This window comes from Podarcis vaucheri (genome assembly GCF_965113315.1).
Source record: "Podarcis vaucheri genome assembly, chromosome: 6".
NCBI classification, from domain to species: Eukaryota; Metazoa; Chordata; class Lepidosauria; order Squamata; family Lacertidae; genus Podarcis; species Podarcis vaucheri.
The window spans coordinates 99180557-99208354 of NC_138764.1; the positions used below are offsets into that span (position 1 = coordinate 99180557).

Sequence of the window (27798 nt, forward strand, 5' to 3'; positions counted from 1 at the left end):
CTTGCACTTTGACGTGCTTTCGTACTGCTAGGTTGACAGGAGCAGGGACCGAGCAACGGGAGCTCACCCGGTTCCTGGGACTCGAACCACCGACCTTCTAACCGGCAAGTCTTAGGCTCTGTGGTTTAACCCACAGCATCCCACCCCCCAAAAGACCTTAGGTGTTGCCCTTCTTCTCTGGGGGGTGGGATCTGTTCTTCACTCCCTGTGTACCTACCTGTTTCCAACTTAAGGTGGAGCAGCATCTGTGGGAAAGTGGAGGGCAGGCCTCCTTCAACCTCCTTCAGTACGGTCCCGCCTCTCTCTCTCTCCCTCTCCCTCTCTCTCTCTCTCTGCTTTCCCAGGAAACTTCAAGCAGCCTGAACTTGCTCTTCCAAATGAAGTGCTAACGAGAGGACTCTGGCAGGAAACTCCACTGTAAACAGAAAGGCAGAGAAGCAGCCACCGGTGGCGGGAAGCCAGCTCTAGCTGCCAAGGAGCCTGCGAGATGGAGCTGTCCTCCCACCCGGCTTCCCCAAACAGCTTTCAAGGACCGGACGGGATGGAAAACCTCGGCAGCATCCTGAAGCAAAAAGCAACGGAGAAGCATCACCGAGCTGAGGTCATGATCGCAGGGGAGCAACTGAGGTATGTCCTTTGCACTTGAGACTTCTCTCTTTCAGGGTTCCCCATTCCTTTGCTTTTTCCTCCCTCTTGGAAGTGGCTGGCTTTCACTTTCCAGTACTCGGTTGCAAGCCAGCCAAAGAGAGACAGATCCCAGGCTTAAGATGCCTCTGTTATTTTATTTCTTTTAAACCTTTGTGCAAATGTAAGTCACAATTGCAAAAGGAGGGTTTGTTGTTGTTGTTTAGTCATTTAGTCATGTCCGACTCTTCGTGACCCCCTGGACCAGAGCACGCCAGGCACTCGTGTCTTCCACTGCCTCCTGCAGTTTGGTCAAACTCATGCTGGTAGCTTCGAGAACACTATGCAACCATCTCGTCCTCTGCCGTCCCCTTTTCCTTGTGCCCTCCATCTTTCCCAACATCAGGGTCTTTTCCAGGGAGTCTTCTCTTCTCACGAGGTGGCCAAAGTACTGGAGCCTCAGCTTCACGATCTGGATCTGTCCTTCCAGTGAGCACTCAGGACTGATTTCCTTCAGAATGGAGATGTTTGATCTTCTTGCAGTCCATGGGACTCTCAAGAGTCTCCTCCAGCACCAGAATTCAAAAGCATCAATTCTTTGGCGATCAGCCTTCTTTATGGTCCAGCTCTCACTTCCATACATCACTACTGGGAAAACCATAGCTTTAACTATGCGGACCTTGGTTGGCAAGGTGATGTCTCGGCAAGGTGATTACACTGACTAAATGCGAGGTGGTCCCTGATCTATTATCATCATGGCACAGTTACCCGCCAAAGGGCAGAAGGGGCAAGCAATCTGCCTCATCTCTGAGGGTTTCCAGCAAGGGCAGGATCCTGTAGCATACTTTGGCAACAAAAAAATCAAATAGAGGAACTTAGCTACTGTCTTGGTGAGCTCCTGGTCTCTCCCCTGTAATAAGAAGCGCATAACCTCCGTCTCTGGTTTCCATGTTGGAATACATGGAAATTGTTGGCAGAGATCATCATACATTTTACAGTTAAGCTAGAGTTTCCACCAGGTGGGCAGCGCATGGGCAGATCCTATCTCCTTCTGCCAAACCCACAAACCTACCCAAAAGGAGGTTAGAAGGATTAGAATTGAACCTAGCCAGAGAAAAGGCCCTTTTTCTTGCAGATTAAAAAAATTTGTAAATAATTAAGATTAAATTCCTGCACCCCAGAGAGTCGAAAATAAAGAGGGGAGCATTTTTCCCTGCAGCTGAGATTAGTCCCTGGCGATCTATGTCCCACAGCCTAGTTTTTAACATGGTCTTGGTGACTGGGAGAGCCACAGCGCCCAGGAGATCCTCTGAAAGCCCGAGTTGCCGTATCTTTGTGCAGTTCCTGGGGAAGGGAAGGAGTCAGACAAAACTTCACTAAGTAAGGTATCTTTGTCTGCTGAAAAGCAAATGCTTAGCCAGCATAAAAGAAAGACAGGCACTGGCCTATCTATTTTAAATGTATTCTGAGTGTTCTTATGTGATGCCAATAAAGGTTAAAGTAAAGCTAAAGGGACCCCTGACCATTAGGTCCAGTCGTGGCCAACTCTGGGGTTGCGGCACTCATCTTGCTTTATTGGCTGAGGGAGCCGGCGTACAGCTTCCGGGTCATGCGGCCAGCATGACTAAGCCGCTTCTGGCGAACCAGAGCAGCGCACGGAAACATGGTTTACCTTCCCGCCAGAGTGGTACCTATTTATCTACTTGCACTTTGACATGCTTTCAAACTGCTAGGTTGGCAGAAGCTGGGACAGAGCAACGGGAGCTCACCCCGTCGTAGGGATTTGAACCGCCGACCTTCTGATCGGCAAGTCCTAGGCTCTTTGGTTTAACTCACAGCGGCAACTTGACTTAATTTATTATCATCATAGAATTGTAAGAATTGGATGGCACCCAAAGGTCATCTAGGCCACCTACCTGCAATGCAGGAATCACAGCTAAAGAGTCCCTGAGAGGTGGCCATCCAGCCTTTGCTTAAAAACCTCCATCGAAACAGAGAGCACCAGCTTCTGAAGGAGACCATGCTGCTATCAAGCAGCTCTTGCCGTCAGAAAGTGCTCCCTAATGTTTAGTCGGAATCTTGTAGCTTAAAGCCACTGGTTCAAGTCCTATCCTCCATCAACCTGGTAAGGAGGAGAAAAGCTCTGGTCCTGAACCTCCGCTACCTTGTGAGATATCTTTGACAGAGGCATAGGATACGGAGCAAACTCTAAACCAAGAGTTTAGAGAGCCAGTGAGAGCCAGTGTGGTGTAGTGGTTGAGAGCGGTAGACTCGTAATCTGGTGAACCGGGTTCGCGTCTCTGCTCCTCCACATGCAGCTGCTGGGTGACCTTGGGCCAGTCACACTTCCCTGAAGTCTCTCAGCCCCACTAACCTCACAGAGTGTTTGTTGTGGGGGAGGAAGGGAAAGGAGAATGTTAGCCGCTTTGAGACTCTTTAAAGGGAGTGAAAGGCGGGATATCAAATCCAAACTCTTCTTCTACTCTTCTTCAATCCTGAGCGCAGTCGTTAAGATGTTTGGATGGTGCCTTGTATGCTTCCTTCCAGCGACTCCTGCAGCCAAGCCGGTGCCAAACGTCTTGCTCTGCTTTCCTTTGGACCACACCAGCAAGGCTGAGAGGAGAGTCTTGTCATCTGGGTAGCCCAGGACCTCTGTACACCCTTCCCAGGCTTGCACACTATGGAAGGTCACTTTGGTGCTGCTAACACAGCAGTTTGACTTCACCCCTGGAGGCACACTCCATTGCCTCTCGAGACAAGACAGATACCAGCAACAGCAACAAACTTGATGATGAAGATGTTGACCCGCTGTGCAGCAACTGTGAAAAATAGGAATTGCATGCTAGGGATCATTAGGAAAGGAGCTGAAAATAAAGACTTCCATTTGAGTAACATTTGATGCAACTGCCCTTGGCAGTATCACCATGGAAAGGGTATTATAGAAAGGGAACAGGCTTGGAAAAGGGGCACAAAACTGATTAAGGGGATTGAGAAGAAAGGTGGCAAAATTTGGGGATATTTAGAAAAAAGGTGAGCAAGGGGAGGGGTTTAAGATTATGCATCATGTGGAAAAGAAGTTTTTCCTAATAATACTTTTACAGGCACTATCTGCAGGTTTATAAATACAACGCTGGTCAAACCATCGCAAGAGGTGTTGGAATTTTGGGAGCTTGGATAGTTCCTATGGAATGGTCTTGGTGGTGGGGTGGACATGTTTATTCTTATTTATTTATGATTATTACTTTGTCAAAATAAAATACAAAAATATAAAAATAGAAGCCTGGTAATTTATTTCAATGTAGGGTTGCCATATTTCAAAAAGTAAAAACCAGGACACCCCAAAAGTTGTTGAGCTCCCCCCCCCCAAAAAAAAATCCCCCATGATTTTTTGATTCACTTCTCTAAGATCCAGAACAAAGCGCCGCCTTTTGGAAATTCCCTCTGGACGTCAACGACACCTTTGGAATCCCAGTGATGTCCGGGAAAAACGGACATATGGCAGCCCTGCTTCAATGCTAGAATTGTTTTGCAAATGCTTCTTATGAGCAAGCCCCCGATGGACGGCAACCCTTGCCAACTGAAAAACGTTCCATGAACCAGGTCCCTCAAACAGAAATCATGGCTGGAATTCCAGAAGCTGTCGAGTGTGAAGAATGCTTGTGGGTTTTCTGAACCATAGAGGGCATTTCAGGACGGCGGCTCCACTGCCTGAGGACGGTGTTTGTAGGTGCAGGCAAGGTGAACGCAGGCCGTGATGACTGCCTTCTGCTGTAGAACGGAGGAAGATTGTCCTGGTCTATAATTTTGTGGCAGGTGGCGGGAGGGAGTGCGCTGGGTTGGGGTCAAAAGCAGCCCATGTACCATGTAAAACTCATCTTTACCAGGTTTGGCTCAAGCCAGCTGTTGGCAGGGAAAGGATTTGGAAAGATCGCATTCCATGTGCTTTTATTGGGAAGCAAATATAGGAGTAGACTCTCTTCTGGTGAATAATGATATTTACTGTTTACAGAGCCACTGGAAACCTAAGTGCTGCACACAAAATAAAATCTTGCAGACGGCTTTCAGCTTGACGTTCTTTCTTTTTAAGTAGTTACGGAGGAAGATTTTGTAGGAACGAGGAAAGGAAATGAACGAAGGGTACAGTCATACCTCAGGTTACAGATGCTTCAGGTTGCGTTTTTTTTGGGTTACAGAACTGCTGGAACCTGGAAATACTGGAATGGGTTACTTCCGAGTTTCGGCAGTTACGCATGCGCAAAAGCGCTAAATTGTGCTTTGCGCATGCACAAAAGCGCCGAATCACAACCCACGCATGCACAGACACGGTGCTGTGGGTTGCAAACGTGCCTCCCGCACGGATCACGTTCGCAACCCGAGCATCCACTGTATTTGTAATTTTGGGCCCCACCAGACCTACTATTTTATTACATACTCATGCTGATTTGTGCTGTTGATGCTGTCCGGGCAGTCAAATGCAAGGCCGCTTTCAACACTTCATATAAATTGTTGTTGTTGTTTTTATACATCTTTAGGGACCAGTTGAAAACGTTCCTCTTCAACCAGCTCTTTGACTGATTAACATTCTATGGCCTTTTAAATGTTGGGTTTTTTGGGGGGGTATTGTTTTTGCTCTTTCTTTTATTATGTATTTTTAATTTGCATTTTTATGCTGTGTTCTGCTCTGAGATCTTCAGCTGAAGGGTGGTATATAGATTTAATAAATAATAACAGTAATTTTGCAGACTGCTTTGAGGTTTTTCTACAGTCAAGCGGTGTATAGATTTTATGCAATATATATATATGTTTTTGCTGCTGCAGTTCTTATCTGAGCTTTGCTTGGGAAAAACTTTCCAGCATCTCTAGTCTATGCAACCATGGAGCCTCCAGTTGGCATGGGTTTCCCAAGTCCTGAATGTGCAGACAAAATACATGTGCATATTGCTTTCACTTGGGCTTTTGTTTCATTTATTTAAATAAACCCGCAGTTTCATGAAAATACGTCAAGGCACTGCACAACACAAAGATGCAATACCACAATAAAGCTAATAAAAATGGAAATGAAACTGGTTGGTAGAAACTTCACAACCCAAAGACCTATTGCAGATATGAATACTGCACAGCTTGAAGCAACTGGATGCATAAAAGCTGATTCCTTTTGGAATAAAAATTGCCCAGACCCATAAATTTTATTCGAAGTTTTGCTAACCAGAACTACTTCAAAACAGATACAAAAACAATCAATGATACATTTGAATTATTGTATAAAGTATTTGCATATTCAAGCATAGGTTCATCTTTTTAAATATATAATTACCATCACAGCAAAACTCAGTCTCTCCCATAGCTTGCATAAGCCTGCATCCAGCCTAAGGCCTTGCACTCCTAGAGAGGCATCATTATCACATTTTTCTCTGACCTCCTGGGAACAAAAAAACCAAGGCAACTCCCTTTCAAAATAGAGATTTAGAGTTGAATACCTTAATCACATGATTAAGGTTAAACACTCATATGAGGGCTAGCAGAGAACACCAACAGTTAATTATCAACTTTGGCTGGGCCGTGACATCAGATTTCTGTTGTGGCAGAGGTATGTGTGATTATAGCATCATGGAATTGTAGTGTCGGAAGGGAGCCTGAGGGTCATCTAGTCCAACCCCTTGCAATCTTGCCAGAATCTTTTGCCCAACGACCCAGAGATTAAGAGTCTCAGGCTCTACTGACTGAGAAGCCACTCAGATCGGCCTCTCTGATGTTGGAGAGGGATAACTGATAGATGTTTTAGCAATCAATCCCTCTTCCCAGGGAACTCTGGGAACTGTGGCTCTGTGATGGGAATCATGGGATCCGACTCCTAGGGACTTGCAATATAATATTCAAGGGGGCTGGGCCTTCCCAAAGTTGTTGGACATTGCCATTCAAATAGTGTGTGTGCACCCCACCATGTGATCAGTGATGTGGGGAGGAGCATTCCTGCTGCCCCCAATAAAATCTCAGCACCGTTAACAAGCTACACCTCCCAGGATTCTTCTTGGGAAGCCATGACTGTTTAAAGTGGTGGTGGTGGTTGTTTAGTCGTGTCCGACTCTTCGTGACCCCATGGACCAGAGCACGCCAGGCACTCCTGTCTTCCACTGCCTCCTGCAGTTTGGTCAAACTCATGCTGGCAGCTTCGAGAACACTGTCCCACCATCTCGTCCTCTGTCGTCCCCTTCTCCTTGTGCCCTCCATCTTTTCCAACATCAGGGTCTTTTCCAGGGAGTCTTCTCTTCTCATGAGGTGGCCAAAGTATTGGAGCCTCAGCTTCAGGATCTGTCCTTCCAGTGAGCACTCAGGGCTGATTTCCTTCAGAATGGAGAGATTTGATCTTCTTGCTGTCCATGGGACTCTCAAGAGTCTCCTCCAGCACCATAATTCAAAAGTATCAATTCTTCAGCAGTCAGCCTTCTTTGTGGTCCAGCTCTCACTTCCATACATCACTACCGGGAAAGCCATAGCTTTATGACACGATAATCTTTATTGTCATTGTCCCGTACAGAACAATGAAATTGAAAAAAATCTACATAAGACATTCAAAAACGATACGGACCTTTGTCAGCAAGGTGATGCCTCTACTTTTTAAGACGCTGTCTAGGTTTGTCATCACTTTTTTCCCAAGAAGTGGTATGATACTGCTTTAAATATGTAGTGCAGATGGGTCCTATATGCAAATGTGCAAGCATGTATCCGCACACTGACAGTGAACCGTGAACATGAGGCCTGGAAATGGAGTGAAGGCCCAGAGAGTTGTCAGGAATAACTTGTCTTCACACTTTGCTCTGAGAGCACAGCGGTGTTTTGCTGGGTGCACAGTCTTCCTTTGTTTAAACAAAAACAATATTTGAAAAAGCACTACGGGCTGTTTTTCTGGTATCGGATATCTTGTGATATTTGTTTAATGCTCTGAGACTTTGCCTGTGAATAAGATTGTCAACGGTAGTTCTGTTCTCCTAGTGACCTTGACAACGTTACGCCATTGCCTACGCTATTTTAATCTAGGTTCCGGGGTTCTGAGAGGCTCTGCGAGACGTATCTAATAGATTCCACATCTCTGCCCCCTTTCCCGTGGTCATGGCTTCATAAACACATGCAGAGAGAGGCAAATTTGGCTCTGATGTGTTTAGAGGTGCTTTTGAAGCTGAGGGCTTGCGTCAAGCCTGGAAAACGTACTGGATTGCAGCAGGGCAAAGAAGGCGTTGGCAACTGGCAGATGGATTCAATAAAGCAAAAGGAGCAACGTGTAAAAAGAAAAGAAAAACCCCTCCAAAATCCACAGCTAGGCAGTGGAGAACTACTCAAAATGTCACATAAGTGTGGCAAGTTTTCAAAAACTCATCAGGGAAAATGAAGAGTTTAAGGCTTGGGGCAGATCTGGGTTACAAGAAGGATTTGATTTGATTTTGAGATGGGGAGCAATAGAACTGTATAGTTGGAAGGGACCCTGAGGATCACCGTCTTACCTGGTATGCCCTGCAGAGGACCTTAAGGTCCACGAATAATTAGTTTAGAGGTCCCGGGCCCTAAGGAAGTCAGATTATCCTCCACCAGGGCAAGGGCCTTCTCAGTGATGGCTCCCACCTGGTGGAATGCTCTGTCCCATGAGACTAGGGCCCTGCAGGATTTAACTTCCTTCCGCAGGGCCTGTAAGACAGAACTATTCTACCTGGCTTTCTATTTGAACTTCGCCTGATCTTTTATTCCCCTTCCTTCCTTCCCCCCTCCCCTTTTTACGAAGATTACCCGCTCAGGGATCCCACGGCTAATTCTCCCCTGGTCTCCTCCCTGGCCCAAATAGGACTAATCTAGCCAGCTAGCCCTGGTGATCATCTAATGTTTATTGGATGGATTTCCCTCCTAAATTGATTTTTGAATTCTGAATTAATTGTTATTCATCTTTTATACTGTATTTTATGCTGTTTTTTGTTGCATCAATTAAGTGTTTTAAATTTGTTGTCAGCTGCCCTGGGTCTGGTTTTCTGAACCGGGAAGGGCGGGATATAAATAAAAAAATATTATTATTATTATTATTAAAAAACCTCCAATGAAGGCGATTTTGCCATCTTCCGTCGTAGCCTATTCCACCGTCAAATGGTTCTTCTTCCTAATGTTTAGTTAGGATCTCCTTCCTTGTAATTTGTAACAGAGGTAAGGAGAATTAGTTTTCAGTTCTATCCCCAGAACTTTGGAAAAGCCTTCCATGGGGAGATGTGTGACCCCTTTCTCATTATCCTCGGAAGGGAGAGTTAAAACCTGTTGTTCTTCTGTCGTTCAGTCTTCTGAGCTGCTCTGAGGTTCTGCTTGGCTTACGGCTATTTCTTTAAACCGCCCTATAATTGTGAGCATTTGATTTCCTTGCGATGTCTTCCTCCTGTTGCCTTTCTACATCAGTCTGAGAACATTTACTGGTAAAGCAATCTGTCAATGTTCTAAATAAACTCAGTAAATAAATGGCAGTAAGAGTTGGGTAGGCCTTGAGCAAGTGGAGCAAGTCAGGAAGGAACGTTTAGTGCAGTGATCAATGTCAAGAAAAGTGTTAGGAGGAGGGGAACGGCCTTTGGAAACCGCCAAAATAGTTTTTTCAGCACAGTTGACCTTGATATGAAGCCTCCGTCAACACTAGTGATTGCCAGAACTAATTGAGTCCCGGAGAGGGCATCATAACAAAGACCAGTTGGACGTGTTTCCACCAGGGTTAACGCAGCAGCAGCAAAAGGACATTGCCGCTCAGATTTCAAGTGCAGAAACGTCATATTCCAAATGTCACCGTAGAATCCTGACATTGTAGATTTGGAAGAGGTCCCGAGGGTCATCTAGTCCAACCCCCTGCAATGAAGGAATCGCAGCTAAAGAATCCAAGACAGGTCGCCATCTGTCAGGGACTGTGCTGAGGAAGAATGGTGGGAGCCTCCTCCTGAATCTTCCCAGGAGCAGGAGTACAGTATAGATTTAGAACAGTGGTTTACAGAGGGACATGGTTCAGAAGGCAGAAGCTGGGAAATACTGACTGGGGAACAGTTAGGAGAAAAAACACTGGGAGAGGGAGAGAGTTAACAGATTCACTGTCTCTGGAAAGCATTCGTCTGCTCAGCCCAAGGTCAAAAAGAGCAGATAAGGTGGCAGCAAAGAAAGCACAGTGGTTATGAGATCAGGTTGCAAGACGCAGTAGAGACATGGGTGATTAGGGAGGAAATGGGTGGAACCCTTAATTGGGAGCACCTTCATTCCTAGGAAATGGATTCTTTGTTCTCTCGCTGTGATCATGAAAGTTCTAACTGGTAAAAAAACTCCTTTCTCTTTGTTCTGCTTATCTACTGCCAAAGGGAGGAGGAAGCCCGTTCCCTGAAGCCTGACACAGTCTCACCTCTGTTTAAAACTCCCCAGTGGGTTAAAAACCCACCACCTTCTGAAGCAGTCCAGTCCACCATCAAACAGCCCCTACCATCAGAAAGTTATTCCTAATGTTTAGTCAGAATCACCTTTCTTGTGCTCCATTGATTTGGGTCCTATCCTCTGGCGCAGCAGACAACAAGCTTGCTCCCTCTTCCATGTGATAGCCCTTTAGATATCTGAAGGTGGCTATCACACATCTGTCTTCTCCAGGCAAAACCCTATTCCCTCAACTGTTCTTCATAAGGCTTGGTTTCCAGATCTTTGATCCCCTAGGTTGCCCTCCTCTGCACATGTTCCAGCTTGTCAATATCCTTAAATTGTGATGCTCCAAACTGGGCACAGTATTCAAGGTGTTGTCTGACCAAGGCAGAATAGAGTGGCATTATTACTTCCCTTCATATGGACACTATACTTCTGTTGATGCAGCCTAGAATAGTATTGGCTTTTGTTTGCTGTTGCATCACACTGTTGACTCATGTTAAGTTTGTGGTCTACTAAGACTCCTAGATCCTTTTCATATGTCCTGCTGTCAAGCCAGGTGTCCCCATCTTATATTTGCACATCTGATTATTCCTGACTAAGCAAAGAAGCTTACATTTCTCCATTTCCAGCTCTTGACCTGTTTTCTGTTTCCCTTCCAGGCTTCGACTCCACGATGGCAAGCTTATTAAGGACAGGCGCTACCACCTCCGCACCTACCCCAATTGCTTTGTGGCCAAGGAGCTCACCGATTGGTTGATTGACCACAAAGAAGCACCAGACCGAGAAACAGGCATTCGGCTGATGCAAAAGCTCATGGACCACTATATTATCCATCATGGTTTGTGCACTTCTCAGTTCTGATTCCACTTGAGGACTCTCTTCTCAAGTGCATGTGCGTACTCCCCTGTGGCTGTTCAATTTGGTCCTTGAAACAGCTGCACCTGAGGATCAGAGATCTTGTGGAAATGAATTACCGTATTTTTCGCTCTATAAGATGCACCTTTTCCCTCCTAAAAAGTAAAGGGAAATGTGTGTGCGTCTTATGGAGCGAATACAGGCTGCACAGTTATCCCAGAAGGCAGAACAGTGAGAGGGATCACTGCACAGTGATCCCTCTCGCTGTTCTGGCTTCTGGCTTAGCTCCTCTGTCTCTTCCCCCAACTCCCGGAAAAGCCCGCAAGAGCTGCGCTCCCTTTCACGAGCTGCGTGGAGTGTGTGTGTGGCTCTTGGGGGCTTTTTCCCTGAGGAGGGAGGAGGGCAGCCCGTCAGTGAAAGGGAGCGCTGAGCAGAGCCTGGTATGCATACAGGCTCTGCTCAGCGCTCCCTTTAAATAATATTTTTTTTTTGCATTCTCCCTCTAAAAACTAGGTGCGTCTTATGGTCAGGTGCGTCTTGTGGAGAGGAAAATACGGTAACTCTTTAAACAAACTCTAAGTCCATTTGGGAACCTGCCACTGAAAGGCTCTCTAGAACCAATAATCTATGATCCAAAAGCCTCTTCGGTCCAAACAGTTAGAAAGCCACTGTTTAAGTGGAAGAACGGTGGCTTTCTAATTGTTTGGACCAAAGAGGTTTGGCATTTGGATCACAGATTGTTGCTTCAAGAGAGCCTTTCCTTCGTTGATTCTGCTTTGCTGGCTTCCAGGATGGTGGGTCTTTGAGCACACACATTTTGGAGGAGGCTTCAAGAACATCTCAGCAATTATCTTCCTCCAATAAGATGATGGTGGCCTCCACAGCTCTCCCACTTCCTCTCATGGGGAAGTATCTAGCTCACTTCATACTTGGAGCAGACCCATTGAAAGTGGTGGAGTCAAGTTAGTCATCGTGACTGATTTCAGTGGATCTACTTGGACTGTGAGCTAGATATGCCCATCATCACAATGACTCTGTGTAGAATGGTTGGTTGAGTGCTAGTACACACTTATCCATGGTAACTCAGCAAACTCCACGAGTAGGGATTTGAGACTAGGTCTCCCCTACTGGCCCTAAGTACAACAATCTCCTCCTCCTCCTCTTCTTCTCCTTCTCTCATAGCCAAGTAAGATTGTCTTCCATAAACACGGTCTTAACAGTGAGTCTGTAAGTGACTGTGGAGGCCAATTCTGGATCCACACGTCCTTCCACAGTGGGGACATAGGTTTCTGGGCGGGAGGTGATCACAGTGAGGGTTTGCCAAGCATGCCTTCCTCTTAGCACGTTTCTCCCTTTCATCCTGAGTTCGAGTGTCTTCAAAACCCATGACACATTTGGTAAAGGCAGTTCTCCAATTGGAGCTCTCACAAGCCAGTGTTTCCCAGTTGTCAGTGTTTATACTACAACAGCAATCTAAGCACGCTGCCACATGGATTCTCCTAACAGATGCATTGTCACAAAGCATAGCACATTGACTAGTGACTAGTCCCTGATAAGCAAAGTGCAGTAGATGGTTACAGGGGAATGCTGGGGCATGCATTAGCTTGGGTTCCAGAGTATTCATAGCTTTAAATTCAAGGGCTGCTATGTACAATACAGGACGCGGGTGGCACTGTAGATTAAACCACAGAGCCTAGGACTTGCCGATCAGAAGGTCAGCGGTTCGAATCCCTGCGACGGGGTGCCCTCCTGTTGCTTGGTCCCTGCTCCTGCCAACCTAGCAGTTAAAAAGCACATCAAACTGCAAGTAGATAAATAGGTACCGCTCTGGTGGGAAGGTAAACTTCTGGTTCATCAGAAGCGGCTTAGTCATGCTGGCCACATGACCTGGAAGCTGTACGCCGGCTCCCTCGGCCCATAAAGCAAGATGAGCGCCGCAGCCCCAGAGTCAGTCATGACTGGACCTAATGGTCAGGGGTCCCTTTACCTTTATGTACAATACAATTTCCAGCAGAAAGAGTAATCTAACCTTCAGCTCCTAAGGGCTCTGTCTTAATTGCTTTGCTCATTTTTGCTATGTAGCACTATAAAAGAGAGAGAGAGAGAGAGAGAGAGACAGATGCAGCAGCAGTATAAGCTGATGATCTCCTTCTGCATACTGTAGCAAGCTGGCAGGAATGCCAGCTTGGTCCCACAACCATGGGTGCCACGCAGCATGCATGGCCCTGGCCCTAGGTGCCAACTCCCTGGGGCCCCGGGTGCCCAAGCACCCACAAATTTCCCCATGAAGGGGCCAGGCACCCACAAATTTTTGTGCCAGGGCCATGCACACTGCAGGGCACCCACGGCCCCTGGCACTCACAGTCGTGAAGCCAAGTTGGCACCAAAATTTGTGGATGCCTGGCTCCTCCATAGGAAAATTTGTGGGTGCATGGGCATGGGGCCCCCAGGGAGTTGGCACCTATGCAAACTGGTGTCTTCTAGCAGTTAAGGGAGTGAGCGATGCACCAAGGATGGAACGCGGGGCATGAATACGCGAAGGCTTTTTCATTTTCATGGTAGAACTTTGCCCAAGAGCGGCTTGACATTCTTGACAGAAGGGGTGTGGCTTGGGTTCTCCAGCAAAGTCCACCCTGATGAAGCCTGCCATTGAGAAGAGGGTGGTGGTCACGTGAGGCATTGCGGGGACTCTGCTGCTGGATGAATGTTCCCCTTTCAGGTTTATCTGGCAAAGCCCCCTCTGGGCATCATTCCTCTGGCACGGCTACACAAGGCTCGAGTCTGTGTCTGTCTCGCTTGCAGCCTGGAGTTGTCAGCAGTCAAAATATACCGAGGCTGCCGATGTGATTTTGCAGAAAGTCTGAGACGGGCCTTGGTACAAGTTTTGACTTGCACAGGGAACCTTGGATGGGGAGGTGGGGGGGCAGGGAAAGGAGAACTTCATGCCAAACTGGGGTGCCGGGTTGGGAAATTTCCATGTTTACGTGGCATGTGAGTGTCCACCTGAAAATCCATCCTGCAAAGATTGAGGGCAACATTGATGGACCCTCAAAAAAACACACAAAGAAATTGAGCATGGGGGGGGGGAAACAGTGCACGTGCTTCAGCATAAAAAAGGTAAAGGGACCCCTGACCATTAGGTCCTGCCAGAGTGGTACCTATTTATCTACTTGCACTTTGACGTGCTTTTGAACTGCTAGGTTGGCAGCAGCAGGGACCGAGCAATGGGAGCTCACCCCGTCATGGGGATTCGAACTACTGACCTTCTGATCGGCAAGTCCTAGGCTCTGTGGTTTAACCCACAGCACCACCTGCGTCCCTGCTTCAGCATAACCTCCAACATTTCTCCAATGAAAACAGGGACATCCTATTCCATCACCATCATAATTTTATTATTTATACCCCACCCATTGGACTGGGTTGCCCCAGCCACTCTGGGTGGCTTCCAACATAAATGAAAACATAATAAAACATTAAAAAGCTTCCCTACACAGGGCTGCCTTCAGATGCCTTCTAAAGGTTGCATTGTTATTTATCTCCTTGGTTCAGGGTTCGCATATCTCCATTCCTTCCAACATTTCTCCAGTGTAAATAGGGACATCTTAAGGAAAAGTGGGATCACATCAGGAATCGGGATGACTTCTTTCAATTTGGGACTGTCCCTGTAAAATAAGGACACTTGGAGGGTCCGATTTTGTAGGTAGGGCTGTGGGTGTGATTGGCTGTGGGTGTTTTTTGGAAGTAGTGCCTGTGTGAGAAAACCGTCACACTGTTGAATCCATAATTTGGGAGTGGAAAGCATAAGAGTCCTGCTGGATCAGACCCCAAGTTTATCTAATCTCTTTCTCACAGTGTCCAACCAGGTGTCCCTGAGAAGCTGTCAAGCAGGACACGAGGCTAGCTGCATCAAGGGTGGGGAACCTGGGGGCCAGATTCAAATTAGGCCAGCTTTCCAAGGGCCACATTCCAGTGGTGGGAAATGGGCATGGCAGAAGCTGGTATGGTCAATGATACAGAGAAGAATGTCACAAATGAACATTTTCTTTCTGTTGTTGTAAATTCTGGTTATATGGCTTGAGATCTGAGGACCAGTGCTGGATTTATGCACAAGCTAAACAAGCTATAGCTTAGGGCCCCATTCTCTTGGGGGCCCCAAAAAAATTAAAAGGGGAAAAGAAACCTGCATGTACATTTCCAAAATATAAGCTAAAAAGCAAATAAAATAAAACCTACATGCAGCAACTATGTTTTGTGTAGTGTAGGCTCCTACAATGTAGCTGCGTAATTATTTCACTATTCATATACTTCTTCTTAATTGTATTTCACTATTAATATACTTCTTAATTGTATTTCGGTTCAACAATTACCTTGATAAAATACATATTTTGTTATGTACAAATGGCTTTAGATACCTATTAGGTCCATAAATAACCATATAGCATATATTCAACACAAAAAAGTGACCATTTGTTGTTGACAAAAGACAACTGGACATACCTTCAGTAGCTTAGGGCCTCATCCTACCTAAATCTGGCCATGCTGAGGACTACCTTGCAGCTCCGACTTAGCAAAGGTCTTCTTAATTTACTTGGTGGGGAGTTGAGGTGTTGCAAAGAGCTTTAATTTGATCAAACTAGCCAGGTTCTGCAAGCTAGTGAGCTGGGCCTGACTTAAATGCGAAAGTATTTAGTGGCAAGTATGCTTGACACAGGCCTCACATTTCAAAGCATCTTTGCTTGCTTGTGGATCAGAATGTGTGCACTGTCTCGAAGCACCACACATATGAGCTGATTGCTGGTGCTAGCTAGAGATGTGCAAAAATTTTCCTTTCTGTGGATTACCATATTTTTTGCTCTATAAGACTCACTTTTTCCCTCCTAAAAAGTAAGGGGAAATGTGTATGCGTCTTATGGAGCGAATGCAGGCTGCGCAGCTATCACAGAAGCCAGAACAGCAAGAGGGATTGCTGCTTTCACTGCGCAGCGATCCCTCTTGCTTTTCTGGCTTCTGAGATTCAGAATATTTTTTTTCTTGTTTTCCTCCTCCAAAAACTAGGTGCGTCTTGTGGTCTGGTGAGTCTTATAAAGCAAAAAATATGGTATCTTGCATGTTGGGCAACGGATGCAGTTGCTTGAATTCCAGCAGGGTCAAAGGGAGTCTAGTCCACTTCCCTTTCATGATTGCTTCCTTAGCTACTGTTTTTATAGCGGCGCTACAAAGAGACCGTGGTGTGATTCAATCTGGGGGAGTGGGGTGGAGAGTTGGGGCGTGTGGGTTGGTGCTTAACTCCTGCACCCCAAAATTCAAGGACTGAATAGAGAGGCAGATACGATGTTTTCTGCAATGCAGATCCAAATCGTAGCTGCGTATCGCTTGCCTATTTATTTATAGAACAGGATTCATTGCCCATCACATTTCCAATTCAAAAGCATCAAAATTGCTGTGAGCATTATAATGCAGGTCTGAATCTGAATAAACATGGTCTGCGCAATTGGCTTAATTGCACATCTGGCCACTGTCTATTTGGGAACCCTGTTAGCAACAGGAAAATGTGTGGGTTTCATAATCAGAATGGAAAATCACAGAAATCCATGGGTTCTCTAATTGACGCTAGTTTGAAGATGTTGTGCCCTCATTTGGGTCAATAGTAAGATAAGAGCTTTGATATGGGAGAATCTATCAACCAAAGGAGTAACATTTTGACTCTGCCTGAATTATTACATAGCAAGGCAAACATTCTGCTCATTGCCATCTGCTGCCTGGGGGAAAGACTTTCATACCTTGAATTAAATTAAACTTTGCTGTGGTGCTATAATGCAGTTGCAATTAGTTCTGGGTTAATTATTAACATTCAAATCTGAATCCCCTTCCTGCAAGCTGCTATTAATTTTTCACAGCCTGCGGGCAGTTTCAAAAGAATCCCAAGACTTTTAATTAAATAAAAGAACGTTGTCAAGAAACAGAACCTTTTGGCCTGCTTCTCGGTGACGTCATCACAACATGATAATCCCCTGCAAAATGTGCAATGGTAGGCTGTCATTTTTTGCTGTGTTTGACTATCCTTTGCTTAGCTCACAAGGGCTTTTCTTGAGTTGTGTCATTTTGATTGGCCAGGCAGAGTCATTTTCTTTTGAGCCTGCCTGTAAGTAAGGGGCAGTAATCACCTTAATGGAATGTGCTTGATCTTAATCATTGTTTCCCGGTAGAAATGTGGACCACACATCATCTATTCCCACTCCTTGCAAGAGAATTAATCTAAATACTCAATTTGATTACAGGTGTAACAGCACACAATTCTGTGTACACTAAAGTTTTGTGATAGGTGCATTTAGTAAAACAATCACTTTCATAATTACCATATTTTTTGCTCTATAAGACTCACTTTTCGCTCCTAAAAAGTAAGGGGAAATGTGTGTGCGTCTTATGGAGCGAATGCAGGCTGCGCAGCTATCCCAGAAGCCAGAACAGCAAGAGGGGTCGCTGCTTTCGCTGCACAGCGATCCCTCTTGCTGTTCTGGCTTCTGGGATTCAGAATATTTTTTTCCCTTGTTTTCCTCCTCCAAAAACTAGGTGCGTCTTATGGTCTGGTGCGTCTTATAGAGCGAAAAATACGGTATTTGCATTGTGGTCCATAGTGTTTGATATTTTATACCGTGGTGTGGAAATACTTTTATGAAGAAATAGAACCAAAAGTTATCTAAATTGCATGGAACCTTAACTATTTTAGGGCACAAATTTATGGCTCCTGTGAGGCTGTACAATTGGGCCCTGCCTCGGCTTAAAGACCTCCAGCGATGGAGAGCTCATCACCTCCCACGGCTGTCTGTTCCAACATCAAGCAGCTCTTGCCATTCAAAACTTTATCCTGTCATTCCACCAAAAAATCTCCTTTCCAGCAGTTTGCATGCAGTGGTTCCAGTCCTGCCTTCTGGAGCAATGAAGAGCAACTCTGCTACATCTTCTCTGTGATAGTGCTTGCCAGGTCTCCTCTTAGCCATCTCTTCTTCTCCTGGGTAAGCTTCCTCAGCTTTTTGAAACATTTCTTTTTTCTTTTAAAATTACCAAACCTTTATTTATTTCCTCCCCCCCCCCAATTTATTATAAATTTTATTAGTATTGTTAAGTTGTGGGTGAACATATCAGACGACACAGCAATTCTTCAAACAGCTCTTGTTTATTCGCAAGCCAGAACAGAACTGAACTGGGGTTCAGCCAGCCTGCTTATATAGAGCTCCACTACAACGCAACAGTAACCACTTTCTGTAACTATCCAATCACTGAACGTCACTTTCAATCCCTGATTTGCATATGTGGACGTGAGTGAAAACTATCTACAGTATCCGCCTGCTGGCCCAGGGTGAGAACTTCAGTACATAACAAGTATTTTCCACACAACAACACGAAAAATATCGAAAAATAACAATACACAAAACACAAAAACCAACATTCAAACACACACACAAAAAAATCCATATCTTACAAGTTAATAATGTAAACACTAAAAAGAAAAACAAACATTGACTACCACCAATCCCACAGAACCTCCTTTATCTCTCATTGTGTCTTCCTGTTTTCCTTATCATCTCTATCCTAGCATCTAGATATAAATCCCTCTTTCTTACCCTTTCACTTCACAAGGTTATTCTTTTTGAAACATTTCATCTTCCAATATCTCAAGGGCTATCATGTGGAAGAGGGAGCAAGAATCTTTTCTCCTGCTCTGGAGGATAGGACTCAAACCAATGGATTCAAGGTACAAGAAAGGGGATTCCGACTCAACATCAGGAAGAGTTTTCTGACAGAGCGGTTTGACAATGGAATGGACTTCACTGGGACTCTCCTACATTGGAGTTTTTAAAGCAGAGGTTGGGTGGCCATTTGTCATGGCTGCTTTAGCTGATATTCCTGCATTGCAGGGGGCTGGACTAGATGAAGTTTGGGGTACCTTCCAACTCCACAATTCTATGATTCTAGGACTTGATTTCTGAAACCCCTCACTATTCTGGGCAGCATCCTCTGGACATGCTGCAGTTGGTCCATACCTGTAAAATGTGGTTTCCCCAGAGGACCAATGCCTTGACCACCTTGGCTGATAGGACACTGGGCATCTCTCTTTATTGGGTCCAGTTTTGCGGGGGCCCCTTCCTCTAGGAGTCGGCTTTTGCAATATTCAATATGATCTGGCCTTTCAACACGGGAAGTGGCGATATTTGGCTACAGATAGTTGATGGCAAACCTGATTTTGCAAAGAAGCGAAGGGCAGAAATGTTTCATAGTAACCTTGAGGTTCCCCCCCCCCCATCTGTGTTATGCTAGCCTTCATAGGCTTGGACAGAAAACATAAATTACATGTCAGAGGTTGCTGATCTTTGCCTTGAACTCCTTTCAGTGTGCGATGAGCATTTCGACTACAAGGACGCCAAGCTGCTGTATCGCTTCCGCAAGGACGACGGGACCTTTCCTCTCAACAAAGACGTGAAGGTGTTCATGAGGGGACAGAGCCTCTATGAGACGTACGTGGAGTCCCTTTGTCCAGGGTCACGGGGCATAAGGCTTTTTGGCAGTACAGTGGTACCTCAGGTTACATACGCTTCAGGTTACAGACTCTGCTAACCCAGAAATAGTGCTTCAGGTTAAGAACTTTGCTTCAGGATGAGAACAGAAATTGTGCTCCAGCGGCGCAGCGGCAGCAGGAGTCCCCATTAGCTAAAGCGGTGCTTCAGGTTAAGAACAGCTTCAAGTTAAGTACGGATCTCCGGAACAAATTAAGTACTTAATCCAAGGTACCACTGCACAGCCTCTTATCTTCCTTTGCTGTCCATGCTCTCAAGGGTGCCCCCACTGATTCTCTGCCTGCCACTTGTTTGGAGTTTACAAAAGTCAGGTCATAGCTGTCAACGTTTTCCTTTTTTTAAGGGAAATTGCCTTATTCTGAATAGGATTCCTCACAAGAAAAGGGAAACGTTGACAGCTATGAGTCAGGTGCCTGCCCCTCTCTCTGCAAGTAGTGGCACCGTGGGATCTCAGGCCCACACACAGGGTCTGTGCTACTTTGCAGAACTGAAATTGCGGCAGAGACTGTTATGGCTTTAAGAAATATGGTTTATTTAAGCCAGAAGCGGCTTAGTCATGCTGGCCACATGACCCGGAAGCTGTACGCCGGCTCCCTCGGCCAATAAAGCAAGATGAGCGCCGCAACCCCAGAGTCAGTCATGACTGGACCTAATGGTCAGGGGTCCCTTTACCTTTACTTTACACCTTCAGTCTACATGGTGGGAGCTCAGATCTTACTGAGTATAGTCCTTTCAAGAGGATCTTGTATTTTTAACCTTTTGTTGGAAGCCACCCAGAGATGGGTGGGGTAGAAATAATTTATTATTATTATTATTATTATTATTATTATTATTATTATTATACTCCATAGCAGTGCAACCCTGGAGCCCAAGGCATTTCTATAGCCAGCCCTGCAGCCAGCCTCCACTAAAGATGGAAATAATAATAATAATAATAATAATAATAATAATAATAATAATAATAATTTTATTTGTTTGTTTGTTTGTTTCCTGCCCATCTGGCTTGATTTCCCCAGCCATCTCAACTCTTCTTCCTGCTTCTTCCTCCCAGAAACCCTTTCCCTCTCCCCTCAACCATAACCCCATCATGTTGGTAACATCTCAATCCCCAGGCCCAAATATTTCCTCCCGATGGCCCATCAAACCTTTTGCCACGTTAACAGGTTTGCTCTTCACTATGCCAGACAGGCTGCTTTGTGTAAGCCAGCCCAGGAATTCCCTGCCTGGCACATCTCTGCAGCTTGTACTTTAATCCATATCCCAGTTAATAAAAATCCTAGTGTTTATTCATTTCTAGGGGTTTTTTTGGGGGGGGCAACTGTCCCCCAGTCTATAACAATATTTTAATCAATTAATTCCAATATCTATAGACTGCTTTCTGCACTGCAAGAAGCTCCCCCCACCCCCAGTCTCTCAGAACCAGAAGAGGTATGCAAAGTGCTGGTCAATGACAGAGTCTCAGATTGCTTGGGAAGGACCCAGGGGAGAAGGAGACTTAGGCATCTGTGAATCTTCGTAGGGGCAAATTCTACCAAGAAGAGTTGCTGTGTTTTCTAGGCCTAGCCTCCTGAGCTACCTTGTTTCTTTGAATACAGGCCCCCAACTTCCTGCCTGCTTATTGGGCATTCATCCTGATTCGCTTGCACAAAGCAAAGGTTAGACTCTGGCTGCCTTCAGACAGTACTTTATTTTCACAATGTTTCCTTACCTATAATTTCTAAGTTTCGCGTGATCATTCATGCAACATAAGAGCAACTTCTGGAAAACTAGTGGAACCCGGAAGAATCTTAGCACACTTCTCCATGTCCTTTGCTTCCGGAAGAAAAGCCGTTTGCAAACTCCTTAGCCCAGAAAGTCGCAGAAGTTTTGCTCTAATTTTGCACGGCAACATTTCGGGTGCTTTCAGCATGCAGTTCTCTCCCGCCATTCAAAAATGAGCACAGCATGGCAGTATATCACAGTGCCTTAATGCAGTGTAAAAGGAATGTGAGAATTTGAGATAATAGTGGCTAGACTTATAATAAGGAAAACTAATGCAATAACCTCCACATCTGAATGCTGAATGTCCGTTTTTATTTAGCATTCCCTCTGAGTTGCCTGCAGGGAGAGTATACTGCAATGAGCATTTCTCCCGGCTTGTGCAAATACATCATTCCATTCATTATTCCTCCATCCCATACCGTTCAGAGCTATTCCCCGTCACATTCATAACCTCACAGAGCACATATTTAAAAAGGAAAAATGGATTTGTTGTGACAAGGTGGCAGGGTGCTTTAATCCACTTTAATTGCACAGACCTAAATTCCCAGTCTGTGCTTGGATGCTTCCCATAAAGCAGCCACAGTCTAGAGCTGAGCAGAAGCTTTGTTTCGCTGCAGTTTGGGAGAATAATCAGCCGTTAGTTATATTCCATAGGCTCAGCACGCCCTCTTGTGGTTATGGGGGTATTTAAGTTCTTCTGCACACAAAAAGCAGGTTTATTGCAGCTAAAAAAGGCTCAAACTGGTGGCGCTGGAGACTGAATTTTCAAGCGCTTGTCGAGAATCGGTGATTACAGGCCCATCAGAATTTCTGCCACCTCCCTCTTCAGAGATGGAGAGTGTTTGTCAACAGCTTGATTTCATAAATCGTACGAGTAGAGATTGAATTTCACCTTTAATCTTTTTGACGTATGGATTATGCCCGACAGGAGAGTGCTTACGGCTGATTCCTGTGATCAGAATGAGACAGAAGAGGAGACAGCCAGGAGATCTGTTTCAAATTTCTTCTTATATTATGTTTCAAATGCCTTCTTATGTTATGTCGGCTGCACTCTTACAGACATAACATAAGAACATAAGAAGAGCCTGCATCCAGTTCTCACAGTGGCCAAGAAAATGCTTGTAAGAAACCCAGGACGTGGGTGGCGCTGTGGTCTAAACCACTGAGCCCCTTGGGCTTGCCAATCAGAAGGTTGGCGGTTCGAATCCCCACGATGGGGTGAGCTCCGGTTGCTCTATCCCAACTTCTGCCAACCTAGCAGTTCGAAAGCATGCCAGTGCAAGTAGATAAATAGGTACTGCTGAGGCGGGAAGGTAAATGGTGTTTCTGTGGTTTCCGTCACGGTGTCCCGTTGCGGCAGAAGTGGTTTAGTCCTGCTGGCCACATGACCCGGAAAGCTGTCTGTAGACCAGTGTTCCCCAACCTTGGGCCTCCAGCTGTTTTTGGACTACAACTCCCATCATCCCTCGCTAGCAAGACCAGTGGCCAAGGATGATGGGAATTGTAGTCCAAAAAAAGCTGGAGGCCCAAGGTTGGGGAACACTGCTGTAGACAAACACCGGCTCCCTTGGCCTGAAAGCGAGATGAGCGCCACAACCCCATAGACGCCTTTGACTGGACTTAACTGTCTTGGGGGTCCTTTACCTTTTTTTTTTTAAGCTGTAGGAAACCCACAAGCAGAATTCTAGCAGAAGAGTGCTCCCACCTCTTATGGCTTCCGGCAACTGTATTTAGAAGCATTTCTCCCTCCAGCTATGGAGGCAGAACATAGCCACCTTGACTAGGAGCCATCAGCCGCTGTTTCTTCTAAGAACTTAGCATCATAGAATTGTACAGTTGGAAGGGCCCCTGAGGGTCATCTAGCCCAAGCCCTGCAAGGCAGGGACATGCAGCTGCCCAATACAGGGATTGAACCTGCAACCTTGGGGTTATCAGCACCATGTTGTAACCAATTGAGCTACCCAGTGGTATAATCCTCCTTTAAAACCATTTGTTTGACATAATGCCGAGCAGCCTTGCCTTCCCCTCATCCATTGCTGGGTAACTGTGACAAGCTCCTGTGTCTCTGGTCTCTGCTTCTGCTTCTAGATAAACTTGACTGCCAGCACATTCTTCTTTGAGAAATGAATGGCTTGGAAGTTTAACAACCCTATGCAATATTGTTGTTTAGTCGTTTAGTTGTGTCTGACTCTTCGTGACCACATGGATCAGAGCTCGACAGGCACCCCTGTCCTCCACTGCCTCCCGCAGTTTGGTCAAACTCATGCTGGTAGCCTCAATAACACTGTCCAACCATCTCATCCTCTGTCGTCCCCGTCTCCTTGTGCCCTCCATCTTTCCCAACATCAGGGTCTTTTCCAGGGAGTCTTCTCTTCTCATGAGGTGGCCAAAGTATTGGAGCCTCAGCTTCAGGATCTGTCCTTCCAGTGAGCACTCAGGGCTGATTTCCTTCAGAATGGAGAGGTCTGATCTTCTTGCAGTCCATGGGACTCTCAAGAGTCTCCTCCAGCACCATAATTCAAAAGCATCAACTCTTTGGCGATCAGCCTTCTTTATGGTCCAGCTCTCACTTCTGGGAAAACTCATCACTACTGGGAAAACCATAGCTTTAACTATACGGACCTTGGTCAGCAAGGTGGTGTCTCTGTTTTTTAAGATGCTGTCTAGGTTTGTCACTGCTTTTCTCCCAAGAAGCAGGCGTCTTTTAATTTTGTGACTGCTGTCACCATCTGCAGTGATCATGGAGCCCAAGAGAGTAAAATCTCTCACTGCCTCCATTTCTGCCCCTTCTATTTGCCAGGAGGGGCTGGGACCAGTGGCCATGATCTTAGTTTTTTTTTATGTTGAGCTTCGGACCACATTTTGCGCTCTCCTCTTTCACCCACATTAAAATGCACAATATTAGCAAGCGTTAAAATGGCAATGGCTGCTTATGCTGATCTGCTCTCCTTATTCCTTTGCCATGCGTTTCCTTGATCCTAGGCTGATCAGCGTAGAGGACTCGATCCTGAAAGTCAGAGAGGAGAACTCGGTGAAGTACCAAAGGACTTTTCTGGCCTGTGAAATGATCGACTGGTTGGTCCAGGAAGGAGAGGCAGCAAACCGGAAAGAAGCCGCTGAGCTTTGCCAAGTGCTCCTTGAACATGGGATTATCCAGCATGGTATGAAGAAGGAGATCGCAGAAAAGGGAGGGCATTGGGTTGTTACCTGCTGGGCAGGTTAGGGGCAAAGAATACACCTAAGATAGCCGGAAGTGCCGAAGAGCAGTGTGGTGTAATGACTAGAGTATATTGCCTAGAAGCTGGCACTCTGTAACTTGGCCAGAACAACACACATGGTGGGATACACCCAGGGGAAGATCTCCAGCCTCCTCTTGTTCTAAATCTGGAATACAAAGCAGGATGTTTTGGCCAAATTGAGCTTCTTCCCCTATAGATATCAGTGGCGACGAGGCTGTGAGAGATTGAAGGAAGGGATAAGAAGTTGGGCGGAAAGACTGGAAACGCAGCAGCTGTCAGATGAGGAGGAGTTGGGAGGGGGAAGGGGAACTATCCTGGCTCTTGGTTAGAAACTGGAAGACAGCATGGCCAACAGGAACCAAAGACTAGAGAAAGGGCAGAGTGCAAAAGTGTAGCTAAGAAAAGGAAGAAAAGCAGTGTTATTTTCCATTCTTTGTTAGGTTCTATCCTTCTTTGCAAAAACATTTTTTTCTAAGGAAGCTTTGCAAGCACATAAAAGTACAAAGTTAGATTTGATTTTAAAAATGTGCAATTAGGAACTTCTTCTTCTTTGGTGATCTCTCGTAGCCGAGTAAGATTGTCTTCCATGAACATGGTTTTAAAAGTGAGTACGTAAGTGACTGTGGAAGCCAATTCTAGATCCACACATCCTTCCACAGTGGGGACATAGGTTCTGAGTGGGAGTTGATCACAGTGTGGATTTGCCAAGTGTGGCTTCCTCTTAGCATGTTCCTCCCTTTCGTCCTGAGTTTGAGCATCTTCAAAACCAATGACACCTTTAGTAAAGGCTGTCCTCCAATTGGGGCGCTCGCAGGCCATTGTTTCCCAGTTGTTGGTGTTTATACTACATTTTTAAAGATTTGGCTTGAGACAGTCTTTAAATTTCTTTTGTTGACCACCAGCATTACACTTTCCATTTTTAAATTCGGAATAGAGTAGTTGCTTTGGAAGATGATAATCAGGCATCTGAACAACCAGTCCAACGAAGTTGTTGTTGAAGAATCATTGCTTCGACAACTGGGAACTAAGAGCAAATTAAAGCAGCATCAGACATGGTCTGGGGAAATTAGGGGTCCTCTTGATACCAAACAGATGACAAAGTCAGCACCAAGCAAACCACTGTGGGGAGAAAATTCTATTATGAGGGTGACACCACCTAGAAGCCCATCTCTCTCATACACATACACACCTCACCTCAGATGGTTGAGGCACCTGACAGAGATGCTGTGAACATAAACTTCTGGGCATGCTGATGTGGAGGCAGGCATTCCATCTGGATATCCCGAACCCTTCAGATTGTCCCCAGACATGGACCAGGAGCTATTGCACTCTGTGTGTGTATGAGAGAGAGAGCACTGAGTACAATTGTCACCAACCTCCACGTTGCTGACGGAAGACTGCTGAATCCTATCTCTGCCATGTTCTTGAGGGGTGGGATGGGAAGAACCACAGCCCTCAATCTGCTCCCTCCCCACACACCCATTCTTTCCTCAGTGGCCGGCCGGCACCACTTCTATGACGGCAACCTCCTCTATCAGTTCCGCATCAATTTCCGCCGGAGGAGACGTCTCGCGGAGCTGCTCAGCGAGAACTCATCCAGGGCCCTTTCAGACAGTCCCGACAGCCCCTTCTGCCTCCGCAAACTCAACCCTGAGCAGAACAGCGGCAGCTTCTTGTCTGGTTGGTAACTGCGGGTGATGGCGGCAATTGTGGGGAGCGCTCTGGGTGCTGTCATGGGGGCAGTGGCGTAGCGTGGGGGTGCAGGGGGGGCCGGCCGCACCGGGTGCAACATCTGGGGGTTAGGGTTAGGGGGCGCAAATCCACGGGTTAGGGGGTGTAAATCCACGGGTTAGGGGGCGCAAATTACTTGCCTTGCCCCGGGTGCTGACAACCCACGCTACGCCACTGCATGGGGGCCTAGGCCAGCCTGCTGCTGGGTCTGGGAGGGTACGGTTTGTAGCAGCGGAGGCTGGTCTATTAGCACTAGCGGGGCACTGCTCCACCTGCCTCAGCCCAATTTACCTTTGTCTCTTTCAGTTCAGCCCAATAAAGAAATCAAAACAGTCTCAGCGGTTCGAAGGAGCAGCGTCACCTCACTGGCTGGGGGATCCAACCCCTATTTCAATCTCTCCCCGAGTTTGGGGTTCTTGCCAGCTGTGGAATGCAACCCCAAATCTGGTGAGGAATGCTAATAATAATGCTAATAATAATAATAATAATAATAATAATAATAATAATAATATGCTGCCCATCTGACTGGGTTGCCCCCAGCCACTCTGGTCATCATTATGCCTCAGAACCTAGAACATTGCTTATAATCCGAAGAATTTGATGGTTAAATTCCAAAAAAAGATTCTTTGGATTGGAGCTCTTAAATGTGCTAACTAGGTTTGCCATGTCTTGAAGAACAAAAAAGAGGACAGCCCAAGCTGGGGAAAGCTGGGGGGGAAACACAACAACAACAACAACAACAACAACAACAACAACAACAATGGACCCCCCCCCTCAAAAAACCCCCAGACATTTACTTAAAAATGTAAAAATCTGCCTGGATGGGCATGTTACCCCCCTAAAAGAGGACGTGTCCAGGTTTTCCTGGGTGTATGGCAACCCTAGCAAGCACCCACAAACCCACAGAGCCAGTGTGGTGTAGTGGTTAAGAACGGGGGACTCGTAATCTGGTGAACCAGGTTCGCTTCCCCGCTCCTCCACATGCAGCTGCTGGGTGACCTTGGGCTACTCACACTTCTCTGAAGTCTCTCAGCCCCACTCACCTCACAGAGTGTTTGTTGTGGGGGAGGAAGGGAAAGGAGATTGTTAGCTGCTTTGAGACTCCTTTGGGTAGTGATAAAGCGGGATATCAAATCCAAACCTTTCTTCTTCTATCCCCTTTTCCATTTTGATTTTCTTCCTTATCTGCTCCTCCACGTGACAAGAGAGTCCTATCTATCACACCAAGCCCACCACACTGACCAGCAAACAAACAGAAACAAGCCTGCAAGCACCACAGCTGCAGTGAATCCCCTTCGTTCCACTTCCAAAGAACTGTCCACGCGAAGCATTTTGCATTGCATTTGATTTTTTCAAAGCAAAACATTGGCAAGGCTGATGTTGGTCCTTGCTGAGATCTGTTTGTACTTCCTTGAATTGTTTTGGACCTTGACTCAGTTGCGCATTTTTGTGTGTGGGTTTTCCCCCCACTGAGAACCACCTGCACACAGAAGAAGAAGAAAAATAAGCTCTGTCCTATCTGGTTAACATTCGTGGTTCACTTCCCCTTTCACTTTGCTATGTTACTCTTTTTTCGAACAATTGACCTTTAGGTAAGACCTGTCACT

General features: G+C 46.0%; 1 protein-coding gene across 2 annotated transcripts in view; it reads left to right on the forward strand.

The window, feature by feature from the left end:
* The first annotated feature begins 310 nt into the window (after positions 1 to 310).
* Positions 311 to 27798, forward strand: part of LOC309534187 (DEP domain-containing mTOR-interacting protein-like) — a 36279-nt gene continuing 8791 nt past the window's right edge. Inside the window, exons 1-6 of one of the 2 annotated variants that reach the window (XM_082226288.1) lie at positions 311 to 627; positions 10692 to 10870; positions 19277 to 19400; positions 24204 to 24382; positions 25955 to 26140; positions 26498 to 26638. In XM_082226288.1, coding sequence (XP_082082414.1) covers positions 488 to 627; positions 10692 to 10870; positions 19277 to 19400; positions 24204 to 24382; positions 25955 to 26140; positions 26498 to 26638 — 949 coding nt within the window. In that variant the 5' untranslated portion in view covers positions 311 to 487. The remainder of the gene's footprint in view (positions 628 to 10691; positions 10871 to 19276; positions 19401 to 24203; positions 24383 to 25954; positions 26141 to 26497; positions 26639 to 27798) is intronic. The other variant, XM_082226289.1, reaches the window with a different exon arrangement.